A 14336-nucleotide genomic window follows, 5' to 3' on the forward strand; every position below is an offset into this window, starting at 1 on the left:
GAGAGACAAAAGATCATTTTCCAATTGAAAAATTCTTGGCCCATTGCTTTGTGTGAAAGAATGTTCTAATTCTTGTCATCTTTCCCAAGTAGTGTTTATGCCAACGATACTTGCAACAATTTCTTTGGAGACTGAGTTGATTATCCATGAAATGATTATGTTGTTACATTGATTCCATGCACCAAAGGAATAATCCAATTTATCAATGGGTTCTAGAATTGTACCATTTATAAATCCAATCTTGTGAGGGGCAACTAGAATCAGTTGCATCAATCGTCTCCATGTGTAATAGTTTTCTCCTATGAGAATTTGAGTAACGAGAACTATACCAAGAGAATCTTCATTTTGTAAGAAGAATGGTCGAGCAGAGTCTTCAACTATATATATATGGAAGACGATGGAGAGGACTTCAAGAAAAGAAAACCTAATTTGATACCATATTACAAAATGAATAAGAAACTTGCTATATTATTGTAAAGTAAATTCATACGTACAGAAGATTATATAGAGCTTCAGGGGATGCTTGGAAATAATTTTCATTTCATCCTATCGCATCTTATGTCATTCCTAAACATAATTCAAACACAAATACTTTCAAACCAATCGTTGCAACTTTTCAAACTAATTATTACAACTTTTTCAATTTTTCAAACAAAATAAAAAAAAAATTAACTTTTTCAAATCTTAAAACAAAAATTATATTCTAACAATATTTTAACTTTATAATATTTTCTATTCAACTTTTTCTCTCCCATTTCTTAAAACTCCATAAATACTTAACTCAAATTATGTTATTACTATTTACAAATTATCTTAATTACTATTTACAAAATTCTCATCTCATTTATTTTTCAAGCTGAGCTTTATCATGTATTGACACCTTTATACTGATATGTAATCCTAATACAACTTAAAGTAACTAATCGGCCAAAAAGTTGATGGATAACCAAGATTTTACACCCAATCTAAATCCAAACCTCAAATTTGTCAATTGGAAACTGAAGTCAGTGTTGACTCTTTCACGTCGAAAGAGGCTTAATTCTTTCTGAATCTCCCAAACTTTTCTTCAATTTTTTATTTCTTCTAAGCGGATTAGATGTAATACATACCCATGATATATATGCCAAAGTCTGGGCCTGGTCACCATTTTCCTAGCCCAATCAGGGCATACACACCGAGGCCCGGAATCATAAAAAAATAACATCGTAAACAATCTAAAATTGCAGCTGAGAAGTTTGAAAAGAATATAAATCCATGGGGAAATTGTTGATCAGCTTTCAAAAGAAGAATTTAGAGAGAAAATAAATAAATGAATCTCTTATATTATAGGATTAGTTTTAGCCAATCTAACACTCTATAAGTTTGAAATTGGCAATTAGACGGTTATGTTTGGGTAGTGAGATTCTGAAATATTCTGTAAATAATAGTAAAAAAATACGTACAAAAGTAATGATAGAATATTGAATAGTAGTGAATAGTAGTAAAAAATAGGTAAAAAATAATAATAAAATAATAAATAATAGTAAGATATTCTCATAATAATACCTGACAATACCTTGACACCGAAACTAGGATTAAAATTAAACAAGAAACAGAGAGATTCAATCACAATTTTCAACCTTGTTGCGTCTTCTTTAGACCAGTTCACCTGCCTAAACGTTGTCTGTCTTGGATGGTCTGTCATATGCGGGACGAATCGCCAAGTGGTCAATTCTATCATCTTCATATGTTTGTCATATGCAGAAACACCAATATAAGTTAAAAGAGAAAGCAAAACTATGTACATGCATAGAAGTAGAAAGAAAAACACTTCAAAAGTAGGTAAAATTACACGATTAATCGTCTTCTAATTAATGGGTAGGGAGATTTTTTTCTCACTTATGAAAAAGACTACCACATACTGTCTTCAAGCTGTAATGGGAATGATACGATGCAGAAATTTTCTGTTCATGATTTGCCTCTCAATTTGACCAATTTCGGCAGTATCGAGTTGAGAAGAGAAAATTTCATGCCATTCATGTCACCATGTTCGGATCTAACTCAGATATCTACTATAATACTATATTAGATCACCATTTGTTCTAAGAGCTTGAGGCGATAAGAATAAATGAATCTAATCATTTAATTTATTAACATTTCCAAACAACAAGACTCTTAGCTTCGTTACATTACTTCAAAAATATAATATGTAGGCAGCAAAAATAATTACAAAAGGAAATAGGAAAATACTCACGATCCCATAAAAGTAGAGGGAATTTGATCCATCTGATCATTACCAAAACCTGTTCATGAATGAAGGCTGCAAATACCCAATTAAAGGAAAAAAAATGAATGCTATGAACACCATATATCAGCACACTTAGTTCTACACAAAGATAAAACAATCCAAGGAGATGAGAGGGTTGTCAATGTCCTCCATGGGAATCGAGTCGATGTCAAAATCCGACAATGCTTTTCCAACAGCGATTTCATCGATTTTTGAACCAATTCTCTGTATGCATGTCTCCCTATTCCTCAAACAAGGGCGTAGACGACTTGAGTTGATGTTTGGACTTGTCGGCCTCAAATTTTCCTTCCTCACAGATGATTGTACAGAGCTCACTGTGTTAGGCTTCGAGCCAACCATATGCTTTGAATGACATTCTAGTGGTGCCTGTATCAAAACTGGCCCATATCTATCACCATTATTATACCTCCGGCTTGGAGATGGTGACTTCAGTGTTCTGCTTGGTGTAGAATATGCATGATTAGGCCACTCGGGATCCCTCCGAAAACTCTTCTGTCTTGTCAGGGGTTTTGGAGAGCTTGACCGGACTCTCTTCTGTGGTATCGAGGCTGCAGCTTTTTGTGGGTGTTTCATCAGTGGTGCAGGAATTGTTTTAGCCGCTAAGTCTGTCTTTTGGATATGAACCTTACTGTGCAAAGCAGAATTTTCCTTGATAGAATTGATACGGACAACATGTGGATTCTCCTTAACACATGACCACAAGAACTCATTGGAGAATGATCGATCTTTCGAGCTCAAGACCGAAGATGCACTTGATGACAATGAGCTTGAGGTCGTGGAAGTGAGGGAAGAAACAGAAGAAGTTGAAGAAGTAGGGGAAAGAGGAGAAGGAGAAACTTTGTTTGAGTGAGGAGTACTTGGAGTTTTAGGGGCTTGAGAGATAACACGCTTGTCTTGGACATGGCTAAATTCTTCCTGGGGATGTTTCTTGGGTCTGCACTTGCTGATGCAAGAACCCATTTCATAGATTTTGATTCAGATTTTTGCAAAGGAGAATAAGGACTATAGCCAGCATATAGACGAACATAGTGGCCATTTCTATATAAGATGTTGCAGTAGCATTTGAAAAGGGGAAGGAAAAAAGTGGAGTTGGGTGGCTTTTTTGCTTTTGCTCTTTTTACTTTTCAGATATTTGAATTTTGTTGCCGGGTATGAAACCCGTTGCATAACGGCTGCGTAGAGGGAATAATCTATGATGGTTTTGCTTACTTTTATCAAGCAGTGGGGATCATAGCAGATTAGGTGCCTCTTGGTATTTTATTAAGGCTTCACCTTTCAGCTTAGGGACTTGCTATGCATGAGATGCAATTAAGCTGCCAAGTGCTCATGTTTGATGTGCAAATGCATATTTCTCTTTCCATTCCAATTCAATTTTCAAAAAACATGCCATCATTCGATATTTCAAACACTTGCTGTATGTCGATTCATGAGTGGGCGAAGCTACAAGAAAAAAAGTTGGCAACTGGGAAAAAAAGAATGTATTTGGAAACAACGCTTCATCATGTACACTACACATTCCCTAACTTCAATCACTTTTCCTTCAAAAATAAGAAAAATTTCCTTGGCCGTTTTTGCAAGTTCTGCCTTGAGAAGTTTCAGTCCTCACCTTTTGCTCGTGCTAGTTAATTTCCTAACCTGAATAATGGGCTCGTTTGCAACATTTGCAGTTAAATAAACCATTAATTAAAAAATTAAGGCTGGGGTTGTGGAGATTCCTAAAAGTTTATGAGATAGTATAAAGTAGGGGTGTTACCCATAACCCCCGGTAGGACATTCGCCTCTACCGTACACTAGCACTGCCCACCATGAGAGGGTGCCCCGTCCGGATTTTGGGGACAGATTGGCCCCTATGGCCATCAACTCCACCATGCCCGCCTTCCACTTAAGGCGAAATACAATTGGAAAAAGCCAAAAAATCCAAAAAAAAAAAAAAAAAAATCTAAAACAATTGAAAAAGAACATAAAACTTATAGATCGATATCTAAAATTCACAAATCTATATATCATCCAACAATAAATCCAAGAAATGACAAAGTACAAACAATTAAACACACGGTGATGAAAAGATCACGGTCATGGCAAGACCACGGCGTGGCCATGGGTTTGAGCAAAGAACTCAAACCCATGGCCATTCGCGGTCGTGGTTCCACGACCACGCTTCAAGAAGAAAACAAAGAGAAGAAAAGCAGAAAATTGGAGGAGTATCCGAGGAGGAGAAGAAAATGAGAGGAGAGAACAGAAGAGGGAGAGAGAGAAGAGAGGAGAGGAGAGCGGCGGAGGGGGAGAGAGAGAAGAGAAGAGAGGATAGGTGAATTAGAATTCAGGGTTTTGCTTTATATGCACTCATTCATAAGCATAAAACGAAGGAGGTTTGAGGTTTGTTTATATATATATATATATATATATATGTATGTATAGATACATATATATTTGGGCCGAGCGGATTGGATAAATTCGGGCAGGCCTAGGCCCAACTCGGGCCCCTTCCCTTGGCCTTCGTAAGTACTGTACAACGATGGCTTGTTTATATATATTTATGTGTGTGTATGTGTGTATATATATTCAGGTCGGGAAAATGGGGCCTCTGCCCCAGCCAAGTTAGGGCCGGATAGGGTGGGCGAGGTGGTGGGCAACGGAGCCTCACCACTCATCCCTAACGAAGAGGATCTACTTTAATCTCTCAATTATGTTTCAATCATTTTTACAAAGAAGAATTGTTTTCATTGCCCACTTTAATGCACAAAGAGAAATGAAATTTGTAATTTTATTCAAGTCCCTTGAAAAATGTGAATAAATTTAGAATGCATGTGAAAAAATTATTTTCTTAAAGGTGGATTCCAATTTTTTTAAAATAAAATATGTGAGACTTACACATTTTAAAACTATATATATATACATAACATTACTCATGCACAAATAATTACTTCTTGACCCGAAATAATAAGATTATTTAGTGGTGAACCCAATTCCTTTATTAAGTTCTAAAGCAAACTATAAGAACTCTTTCATCCAATGACTACGTGTTCGGCTGACTCAAGTGGACCGTGGTCGTGAAACAAGGACTTGGATCAAGCATTGTCTGCACACCGTTGTAGAACATAAGCCCAATACCTCATCATGTGAACCCAAAACCCAAGTAGAGAAGGTGAGAAACTTGGGAAACGAAAGGACCTCGACATTAAACTTGAATCGACAGCAGTTGAAAATAAAGATTCCTACAATCCTTAATTTTAAGCACCCAAAAGACAAATTCACATTTTGACTTACATAACATTAGTTTACTTTTATCTATTCCATTTAAATTCAATTCTAATTCTCATATTAAATATATTCATTTATTTTTTATATATAATAACAAAATATTATTAATTTAATTTTTTAAATAATATTTTTATTTAATTTTTTGTCACATTTTCCAGTTCTACCGATTATATATTAATTAATAATCATAATTAAACTTGCCTATAAATGGAAATCAAAGAGAAAAGGAAAAGGAATTCTTGCCTGGAAATGGAAAACGGAGAGAAATGTTATGGGGAAATTGAGAGATGAACAGCCAACAAGAAATCAAGGGAAAAACAAGAAATCAAGGGAAAAAGAGAACTGAAGAGAGAGCGCTCTGGATCGAGGAAGAAAATACTTAAAAAAAAACAAAAAAACAAAAAAAAAGACTTAGTTAAAGTTCTCTACTAATTATGACCGAAGGCTTGGATTACTGTAGCTCAAAGTTCCAATTCCACGAACTTGCCTAATCTAATGTGGTATATTTTTATGTTTTATTAGCCATTTGTGTCAATTTATTTACATTTTCCTATTCTTTAAGAATGCTCTTAGGACTTGAATCGAAGAAATAGACATATATATAATAGGTAAATCTCACATTATATTTAATACAATCCATAATTATTGTCTTTGTTTGTCCGAAATATAGACCCCAGACTTTCCTAGAAATTCTAATGGCATGCCACTAACTACTGCCTTCTAAGGGAATGACAGACAGCAAAACCCTAATTTCTAGGATCCTTGATATGGTACTTGGTCAAACATGACTGCTTAATCCTAGCATGAACCATATCTGACGATGGCATGCCATTAACTGCATGCATACCTCATGTACCTTAAACGACTCGAAACTTACAAAGGAGAACACACAACTTAAACGTACAAACAACGTACGGTACGACACATTAAGACTAACATGACTTAACATGATAAAAATATAGACAAACAAATATAGATTTTTGAAACTTAAGAGGCCGGAGGGTCGGAACGACAGAGTCTAGAAATCTCAGCCCATATTTTCTTTATCACAGATCCTCTCTTGGCCGGCTGCATTGTTCTCTCCCTAATCGGAACCACACCCCAGCCGGCTCCGTCGTCATTGCCAGCAGCTTCTGCTGTTTTAACAGCCTTATTAATGTTGAGCATATGGAGCTTGATTCAATTGCTCGAGCGAAACATCTAGCCGTTCAAGTGAACACAAGTCAGAGAGCTCGCTCAAAGATAGCTCGACGGACCGCTTGAGCAAAAACAAGTCCGAGAGTTCGCTCGACACCACTCGACACATGGCTCGAGCAGTTGCGGAAAACAGGTTCGCTCGATGCGGGCTCGACATGCCGCTCGAGCAAACTTCACTAACTCTGTTTTGATTAGGGTTTCCATCGCATGTCATATAAAAAGTGTTTTGTTTTGGCTTGTACTGTGTAGCGTGAACAGTAGTTGTCCAATAACAATTGTATTGTGACTCCTGAAGAAATAAAAAAATCCTCTGCAGCTCCCGTGGACATAGGCAATTTGCCGAACCACATAAATACTGTGTCGTGTGTGATTTATTGTTTTTCCCTATGTTTAAATTTACTTTTTGTCATCATTTTTCACAACAATTGGTATCAAGAGCCAAGGTTCGGGTCTGAGAATAAACGATGGCTAGAGAGGAAGTGAAGGTATCGGGGATTGAGAAGTTTGATGGCACGTATTATGGATACTGGAGGATGTAGATAGAGGATTACCTCTATGGGAAGAGACTTCATCTTCCATTGTTGGGGATTAAGCCGAACTGCATGTCAGTTGCTGATTGGACCCTGTTGGATAGACAGGTTCTGGGGGTTATTCATCTAACCCTGTCGAGATCCGTTGCACACAACGTCATCAAGGAGAAGACGACTGCGGATCTCATAGCGGCTTTGTCAGGTATGTATGAAAAGCCGTCAGCAAATAACAATGTATATTTGATGAAAAAGTTATTTAATTTGAAGATGGCAAATGGTACGTCTGTTTCACAACATCTGAATTATTTTAATACTATCACAAATCAATTGTCGTCTGTTTAAATTGAATTTAATGATGAGATACGTGCACTGATGCTATTGGCATCACTACCAAATAGTTGGGAAGTAATGAGAATGGCTGTCAGTAATTCTGCCGGTAAGTCAAAGTTGAAATATGATGATATCCATGATTTGATTTTGGCTGAGGAGGTACGCATGAGAGATTTAAGCGAAACCTCAAGTTCGAGTTCAGAACTGAATGTTGACTCTCAGGGAAGAGCACAAGACAGGAACTCAAACAGAGGCAGATCAAAATCAAAGAACAGGGGCAAGAGCAAGCCAAAGCCTGGTCAATAGGCAACTTACTGGAATTGTGGCAAAGCTGGCCACATAAAGAAGAATTGCAGAAATCCCAAGAAGACCGAGAATGATAGTGATAATGTGGTTGAAGAAGTACAGGATGCACTATTGCTTGCAGTTCATAGTCCAGTTGATGACTGGATTCTTGATTCAGGGGCTTCCTTCCATACATCTTCCCAACGAGAGATTATGCAGAACTATGTTGTAGGCGATTTTGGGAAGGTGTATTTGGCTGATGGAGAGGCTTTGAATGTAATAGGGATGGTAGAGATTGACATTGCACTCCCAAACAAGAACAAATGGACCTTGCAGAAGGTCAGACACATTCCTGAGTTGAAGAAGAATCTCATTTCTGAGGCAACTGGATGATTGTGGCCATTCAGTAGTGTTTTCAGATAGCACATAGAAGGTCACCAAAGGGGCATTGGTACTGGCTCGGAGTAAGAAAACTGGTACACTTTATATGACTATTGGTTTGAATAACACTATTGCCACTACCGTTGCAGAGAGCACAGCAGATTTGTGGCATTACAGGCTCGGCCATATGAGTCAGAAGGGCATGAAAGAACTTTTGTCTAGAGGCAAGCTACCAGAATTGAAGTCAATTGATCTCAGTATGTGTGAGAGTTGCATTATGGGGAAACAGAAGAAGGTCAGTTTCTTGAAGAGTGGCAAAACATTGAAGTCAGGGAGATTAGATCTTGTGCACACTGATGTGTGGGGACCTTCCCCAGTTGTATCCCTTGGAGGTTTTCGTTACTATGTTACATTCATTGATGACCACAGCAGGAAGGTATGGGTCTATTTTTTTAACATAAATCTGATGTATTTAATTTGTTCAAAATTTGGAAAGCCATGGTTGAGACAGAGACAGGCTTGAAGTTGAAATGCTTGAGGTCTGATAATGGTGGTGAGTATATTAATGGTGGGTTCAAGGAATATTGTGCAACTTAGGGTATCAGAATGAAGAAGATCATTCCTAGGACACCACAGCAAAATAGAGTTGCTGAACGCATGAACAGAACCATAAATGAACGTGCTAGAAGCATGAGGCTGCATGCTGGGCTACCACCTACTTTCTGGGCAGATGCAGTTAGCACTGCAGTTTACTTGATAAATAGAAGGCCATCAGTTCCGTTGGATTGTGGATTGCCTGAGGAGGCTTAGAGCAGGAAAGAGGTCAAATTTTCTCATCTTAAAACTTTTGGCTATCTTTCCTATGTTCTTATTGATTCTGATGCTCGTACTAAGCTTGAGGCCAAGTCAAGGAAATGTTATTTCATTGGCTATGGAGACGAGGCATTTGGCTATTATTTCTGGGATGATCAGGGTCGGAAGATTATAAGAAGCAGAAATGTGATCTTCAATGAGAAGATTGTGTACAAAGACAAGTCTAGTACAGTTGCTGAAGCAGTCCCTCAGGATTCTGAGGTTGTGAGTTTGGATGATCAACCAGAGGTCACAATGCAGTGTAGAGATGTGAGTGACAGGGAGAGTGGGTCCAGCACACCCATTCCCATTATTTCGCAGTCAGATCCAGAGCAGTCCACTACTATAGCTGCAGTTTGAATTATATTCTGTTGACAGATGATGGAGAACCACAAAGCTACCAAGAAATCTTGCAAGATGAAAATTCTAGCAAGTAGGAGTTGGCCATGAAGGATGAGATGGATTACATGCTAGGGAATCAGACATGGGAGTTGACAGAACTTCCATCAGGGAAGAAGGCATTACATAACAAATGGGTGTACCGGGTGAAAACTGAGCATGATGGTAGTAAGAGGTACAAGGCCAGACTTGTTGTAAAAGGCTTTCAGCAGAAACATGGTATTGATTACTCGGAGATCTTTTCGCTAGTAGTAAAGATCACAACCATCAGGTTAGTTCTGGTTATGGTTGTTACTGAAGATCTATTTATTGAGCAGTTAGATGTGAAAACAGCTTTTCTTCATGGAGATCTTGAAGAAGACATCTACATGCACCAACCAGAGGGGTTTGTGGTACAGGGAAATGAAGGTTCAGTTTGTAGACTGAAAAAGAGCTTGTATGGCCTGAAACAAGCTCCTAGACAGTGGTACAAGAAATTTGACAGCTTCATGTGCAGTGCAGGGTACATCAGATGTCAGGCAGATCACTGCTACTATGTCAGGCAGTTTGACAATTCTTACATTATTTTGTTGTTGTATGTTGATGACATGCTTATTGCAGGGGCTAGTATTGATGAAATCAATAATCTGAAGAAGCAGATGTCAGAGCATTTTGCAATGAAGGATTTGGGAGCTGCAAAGCAAATCCTTGGCATGAGAATTGTCAGAGACAGAGTCAGAGGCACACTAAGACTTTCACATACTGAGTATGTGAAAAAAGTACTCAGCAGGTTTAATATGGACAAGGCCAAGACAGTTGGCACACCTTGGGTAGTTACTTCAGACTCAGCAAGGATCAGGCACCAAAGTCAGAAGAGGAACAAGACTATATGAGTAAGGTTCCTTATGCCTCAGCTATTGGTTCACTTATATATGCTATGGTCTGTACTAGACTAGATATTGCCCATGCAGTGGAAGTTGTGAGTAGATACATGAGTAACCTTGGAAAACAACATTGGGAAGCAGTGAAGTGGATTTTGAGGTACCTAAAAGGCTTCTCAGAAACGTGCTTATGTTTCTCAGGAGAAGGCTTAGAGGTGCAGGGCTATGTTGATGCGGATTTAGCTGGAGACACTGATAGCAGAAAAAGTACCACAGGGTTTGTTTATATTCTGGGTGGTACTGCAGTTTCATGGGGTTCTAATTTACAGAAAACAGTTTCTTTATCTACTAGAAGCTGAGTATATTGCAGTTTTAGAAGCTGCAAAGGAGATGGTTTGGATACAGGGCTTCTTGGAGGAATTGGGTAAAAAGAATCAGAAGGGCACTCTCTACAATGACAGTCAGAGTGCCATATTCCTTGCCAAAAACCCAGCATTTCATTCCAGAACTAAGCACATTCAGATCAGGTATCACTTTATACGATCATTGTTAGATGATGGACAGTTGCTACTTGAGAAACTTTGTGGAAGTAAGAACACTGCTGATATGTTGACAAAGGGTGTTACACTTGAGAAACTGAAGTTGTGCGCAACTTCAGTTGGTCTTCTAGCATGAAGACAGGAGCAGTGAGTTGCAGAGGTAGAAGATATCATGTTTGAGGCAGAGGGCGATACAGTGGGTGTACCAGTCTCCAAGTGGGAGAATTGTTGAGCATATAGAGCCTGATTCAATCGCTCGAGTGAAACGTCTAGCCGCTCGAGTGAATACAAGTCAGAGAGTTCACTCAAAGATAGCTCGATAGACCGCTTGAGGAAAGACAAGTCCGAGAGTTCGCTCGACACCGCTCGACACATGGCTCGAGCAGTTGTGAGAAACAGGTTCGCTCGATGTGGGCTCGACATGCCGCTCGAGCGAACTTCACTAATTCTGTTTTGATTAGGGTTTCCGCCGCATGTCATATAAAAGGTGTTTTGTTTTGGCTTGTACTGTGTAGCGTGAGCAGTAGCCGTCCAATAACAATTGTATTGTGACTCCTCAAGAAATAAAAAAATCTTCTGCAGCTCCCGTGGACGTAGGCAATTTGTCGAACCACATAAATACTGTGCGTGTGTGATTGCTTGTTTTTCCTTGTGTTTAAATTTACTTTTTGTCATCATTTTTCACAACAATTAAGACCCTCTTGATTGGTTTCACTCATTCCTGTAGGCATATTCTTTCAGTTCACATGCAACAAAACTATATCAAACTGGAGGGGGTGGAAAGGCAACTAGAAAATTATGTATGGTGAAACTAAAGGGTCATGCTTTAAGTAGTTAAAGGGACAGTAGAAAAGGTTGACAGTAAAGACAAAAGGAAAATGTTTTGGGCCTTGGGTCCTGCCCCCAAAACTACACATGCAATGCGCACAGTGCTGCTATGGAGATCTGAAAATGAAAACCATAATCCATTGCAACCCTTTGCTTCACTACGAGCCAAACCATATACCGCCACATTAGTCTCTCTATAAGAATGATTCACAGTGCTGCTATGGCCCAGCTGCTGCTACGTAAGATTTGGGGTATCACATTAGAGGAAAAAAGCTACCCAATTCTTGAATCTTATTCAGTTTTAATGGGGTCTTCCACCTTTTTTTTAAACAATTCTTCTACGCACAATCGAGGGTTGCAAGCGGTGGGGAGTCGGCTGATTTTTGTAATGCCACGTCGATATTTTACAAAAAGAAGAACTACAAGTACTGTGTGAAATCATTATCCAGAAGTGAAAAGGAGATATCTTTTGCGCATCCCAAGCCCCATCAATCCCAAACCTTACCACCAGCTTCGAAATCAAAAGACCAAGAAAATCTCTTCTTCAAAGCCAAGAGACCAACGCACGAAAATCTCTTCCAAGACAAGTGATCAAGATGGGTTATCGGATTACGACCAACGCACGAATCCTGCTTCGTCGAGATATTTGTTGAGCGACACTACGTACTTCGATGGGTTATAGAATTACGACCCAGTTTCCTCGTTGGTTCCGGTTGCACAAAAGAAGAAGACTCAAGCTGTAAATCATCAAGATGAATCCTCTGTTTCAAAACCTATCTCTTCGTCGTCTCGCCCAAAATCTTCTTCGTCCGACCAGGGTCATTCACAAGCTAGCTCTCTTTTCATTTGAAGGCAGGAATCAAAGAAATGGGAGAATCATTGGCAATGTTGTTTTCGTACGATCCACATTGATATTCATGAAATATTTGTATCTATCTATCTAGCTATGGGATTGTTCTACATATACAAGTTTAAATTGGATTAACGTAACAGCAAGTTGCAATTTTTTTTATTTTTTTGTTCTTTTTCTTAAATTTAAAGTTGCTCCATTTATAAACCGTTCAAAAGAGAGAATCAAAATTTCAAAATCTTGCAAATTTTTCTTGTGGGGTTGTTACTGTAACGTATTATGATGGAGGGAGGGAGGGATGGCTCGAGGGAGCTGGCTTCAGGGGAAAGAAACGCAGGAGGAAAGATGAAACTGATGTAGAACAAGGAGAGCTTGAATTGGGGGGTGGGGGGTTTCATTTTTTCCACCAAACGATGCGTTTTCATTTTACCACATCAGCCGCGTTTTCCTTGCACTTACGCGAGGCGACAGAGTTTAGCTTTTTTCTTTTTTAAAAAGAAAAAAAAAAAGAAAAGAGGACGGTGCCCAAGTTTATTAATAGCTATCACTTGTGACGGATGAAAATCGTGGTTACAAGCAAACACATGGATGCTATAGATCATAAAAGACCAAAACCTAGGTATTCAAAAAACTTAATATAAAACCACAATAGATAAATATCAAAAGATTACAGTCAATCAACAGTAAATCAAACCTTAAAAAACTAAAAAGAAGGACAAACCTGCAGATAAATGTCAACGTACACTGAAAAGAATAATAACAAAGAAAAACAGGTGCAACGAAATAAAAAACCTCACGACAAAATTAGCAACTAAGGAATATCAGTTCTGTCCAAGCAAAGAAGACCCCTCAGCTTACTGGACAAAGAATCTCTATCTTCGATCCAGTCCATATTTACGCCCAATCTTCAGAAACATTTTAGAAAGCTAGACAAGTACTAGAGGATGCCCTAGAAAAGCGAGAAAAGCAGATAATGGTAGAAAAATGCAGATTCATATATAGGAAATCTACTGATAAGGAGGTTCGCCTAGCATATCACTTGCAGTTAAGGGTGTAACCGGTCCGGTTCTGTCCAGTTTGGATAAAATCTAGGATCGATACAATATGTACCGGTTTTGTATTTTTTAAAACCGATTACGCACCAGTTACCCTCCTAAACCGATACTTCCGGTTTTACCGATTTCCGATCCAGTCCGATTTTTTGGTTTTTTTAAAATATAAATTTCACAATTTGTCATTAAAAATTTTTTTATAAAAAAAAAAAAAACTATTTTATACTTTTATTAATATATTAGACTATATAATAGTATTAATATTAAACTATTGGTATAGTTATAAGTTATATATTAGTATTAGTTATAAACTTTTAGTGATTTAGTATTAATATTTTATGTAATAATTTATAAATTATAATAAGAAATTATTTCATATATGAATATATATAATTATATATATTATATATAAAAATTTTACATAAAAATTTATAATTATACATTATATATAAAACTTATATATATTAATATTTAATATATATATATAATATTTTTTATAAAACTTATATATAAAAGTATTAGTTTTTATTTTTTTTAATTAACCGGTCCGGTTCGGTCCAAAAACTTTCGGAACCGGAACCGGACTAGAGCCGGCCACTTTTAACATTTTAAAAATCGGTTTCGGACCGAACCTGTTCAAAACCGATAAAACCGGTCCGGTTCGGTTTGGTCCGGTCCGATTTTT

At 37.8% G+C, this 14336-nt stretch overlaps 1 protein-coding gene across 1 annotated transcript; it reads right to left on the minus strand.

Annotated features, from left to right (window-relative positions):
• Positions 1-2149: 2149 nt before the first annotated feature.
• On the minus strand, positions 2150-3285 carry LOC109013384 (integrator complex subunit 6 homolog). Its single transcript, XM_018995450.2, has one exon. The coding sequence runs from the start codon at positions 3245-3247 to the stop codon at positions 2366-2368; it is 882 nt and encodes a 293-aa protein (XP_018850995.1). The 5' UTR covers positions 3248-3285; the 3' UTR covers positions 2150-2365.
• Positions 3286-14336: the final 11051 nt, after the last annotated feature.

Source organism: Juglans regia, chromosome 6 (genome assembly GCF_001411555.2).
Source record: "Juglans regia cultivar Chandler chromosome 6, Walnut 2.0, whole genome shotgun sequence".
Classification (NCBI taxonomy): domain Eukaryota; kingdom Viridiplantae; phylum Streptophyta; class Magnoliopsida; order Fagales; family Juglandaceae; genus Juglans; species Juglans regia.

Excerpts from the sequence above, each read along its gene's own strand:
- LOC109013384 (XM_018995450.2), bottom strand. The coding sequence starts at position 3,247 with ATGGGTTCTTGCATCAGCAAGTGCAGACCCAAGAAACATCCCCAGGAA.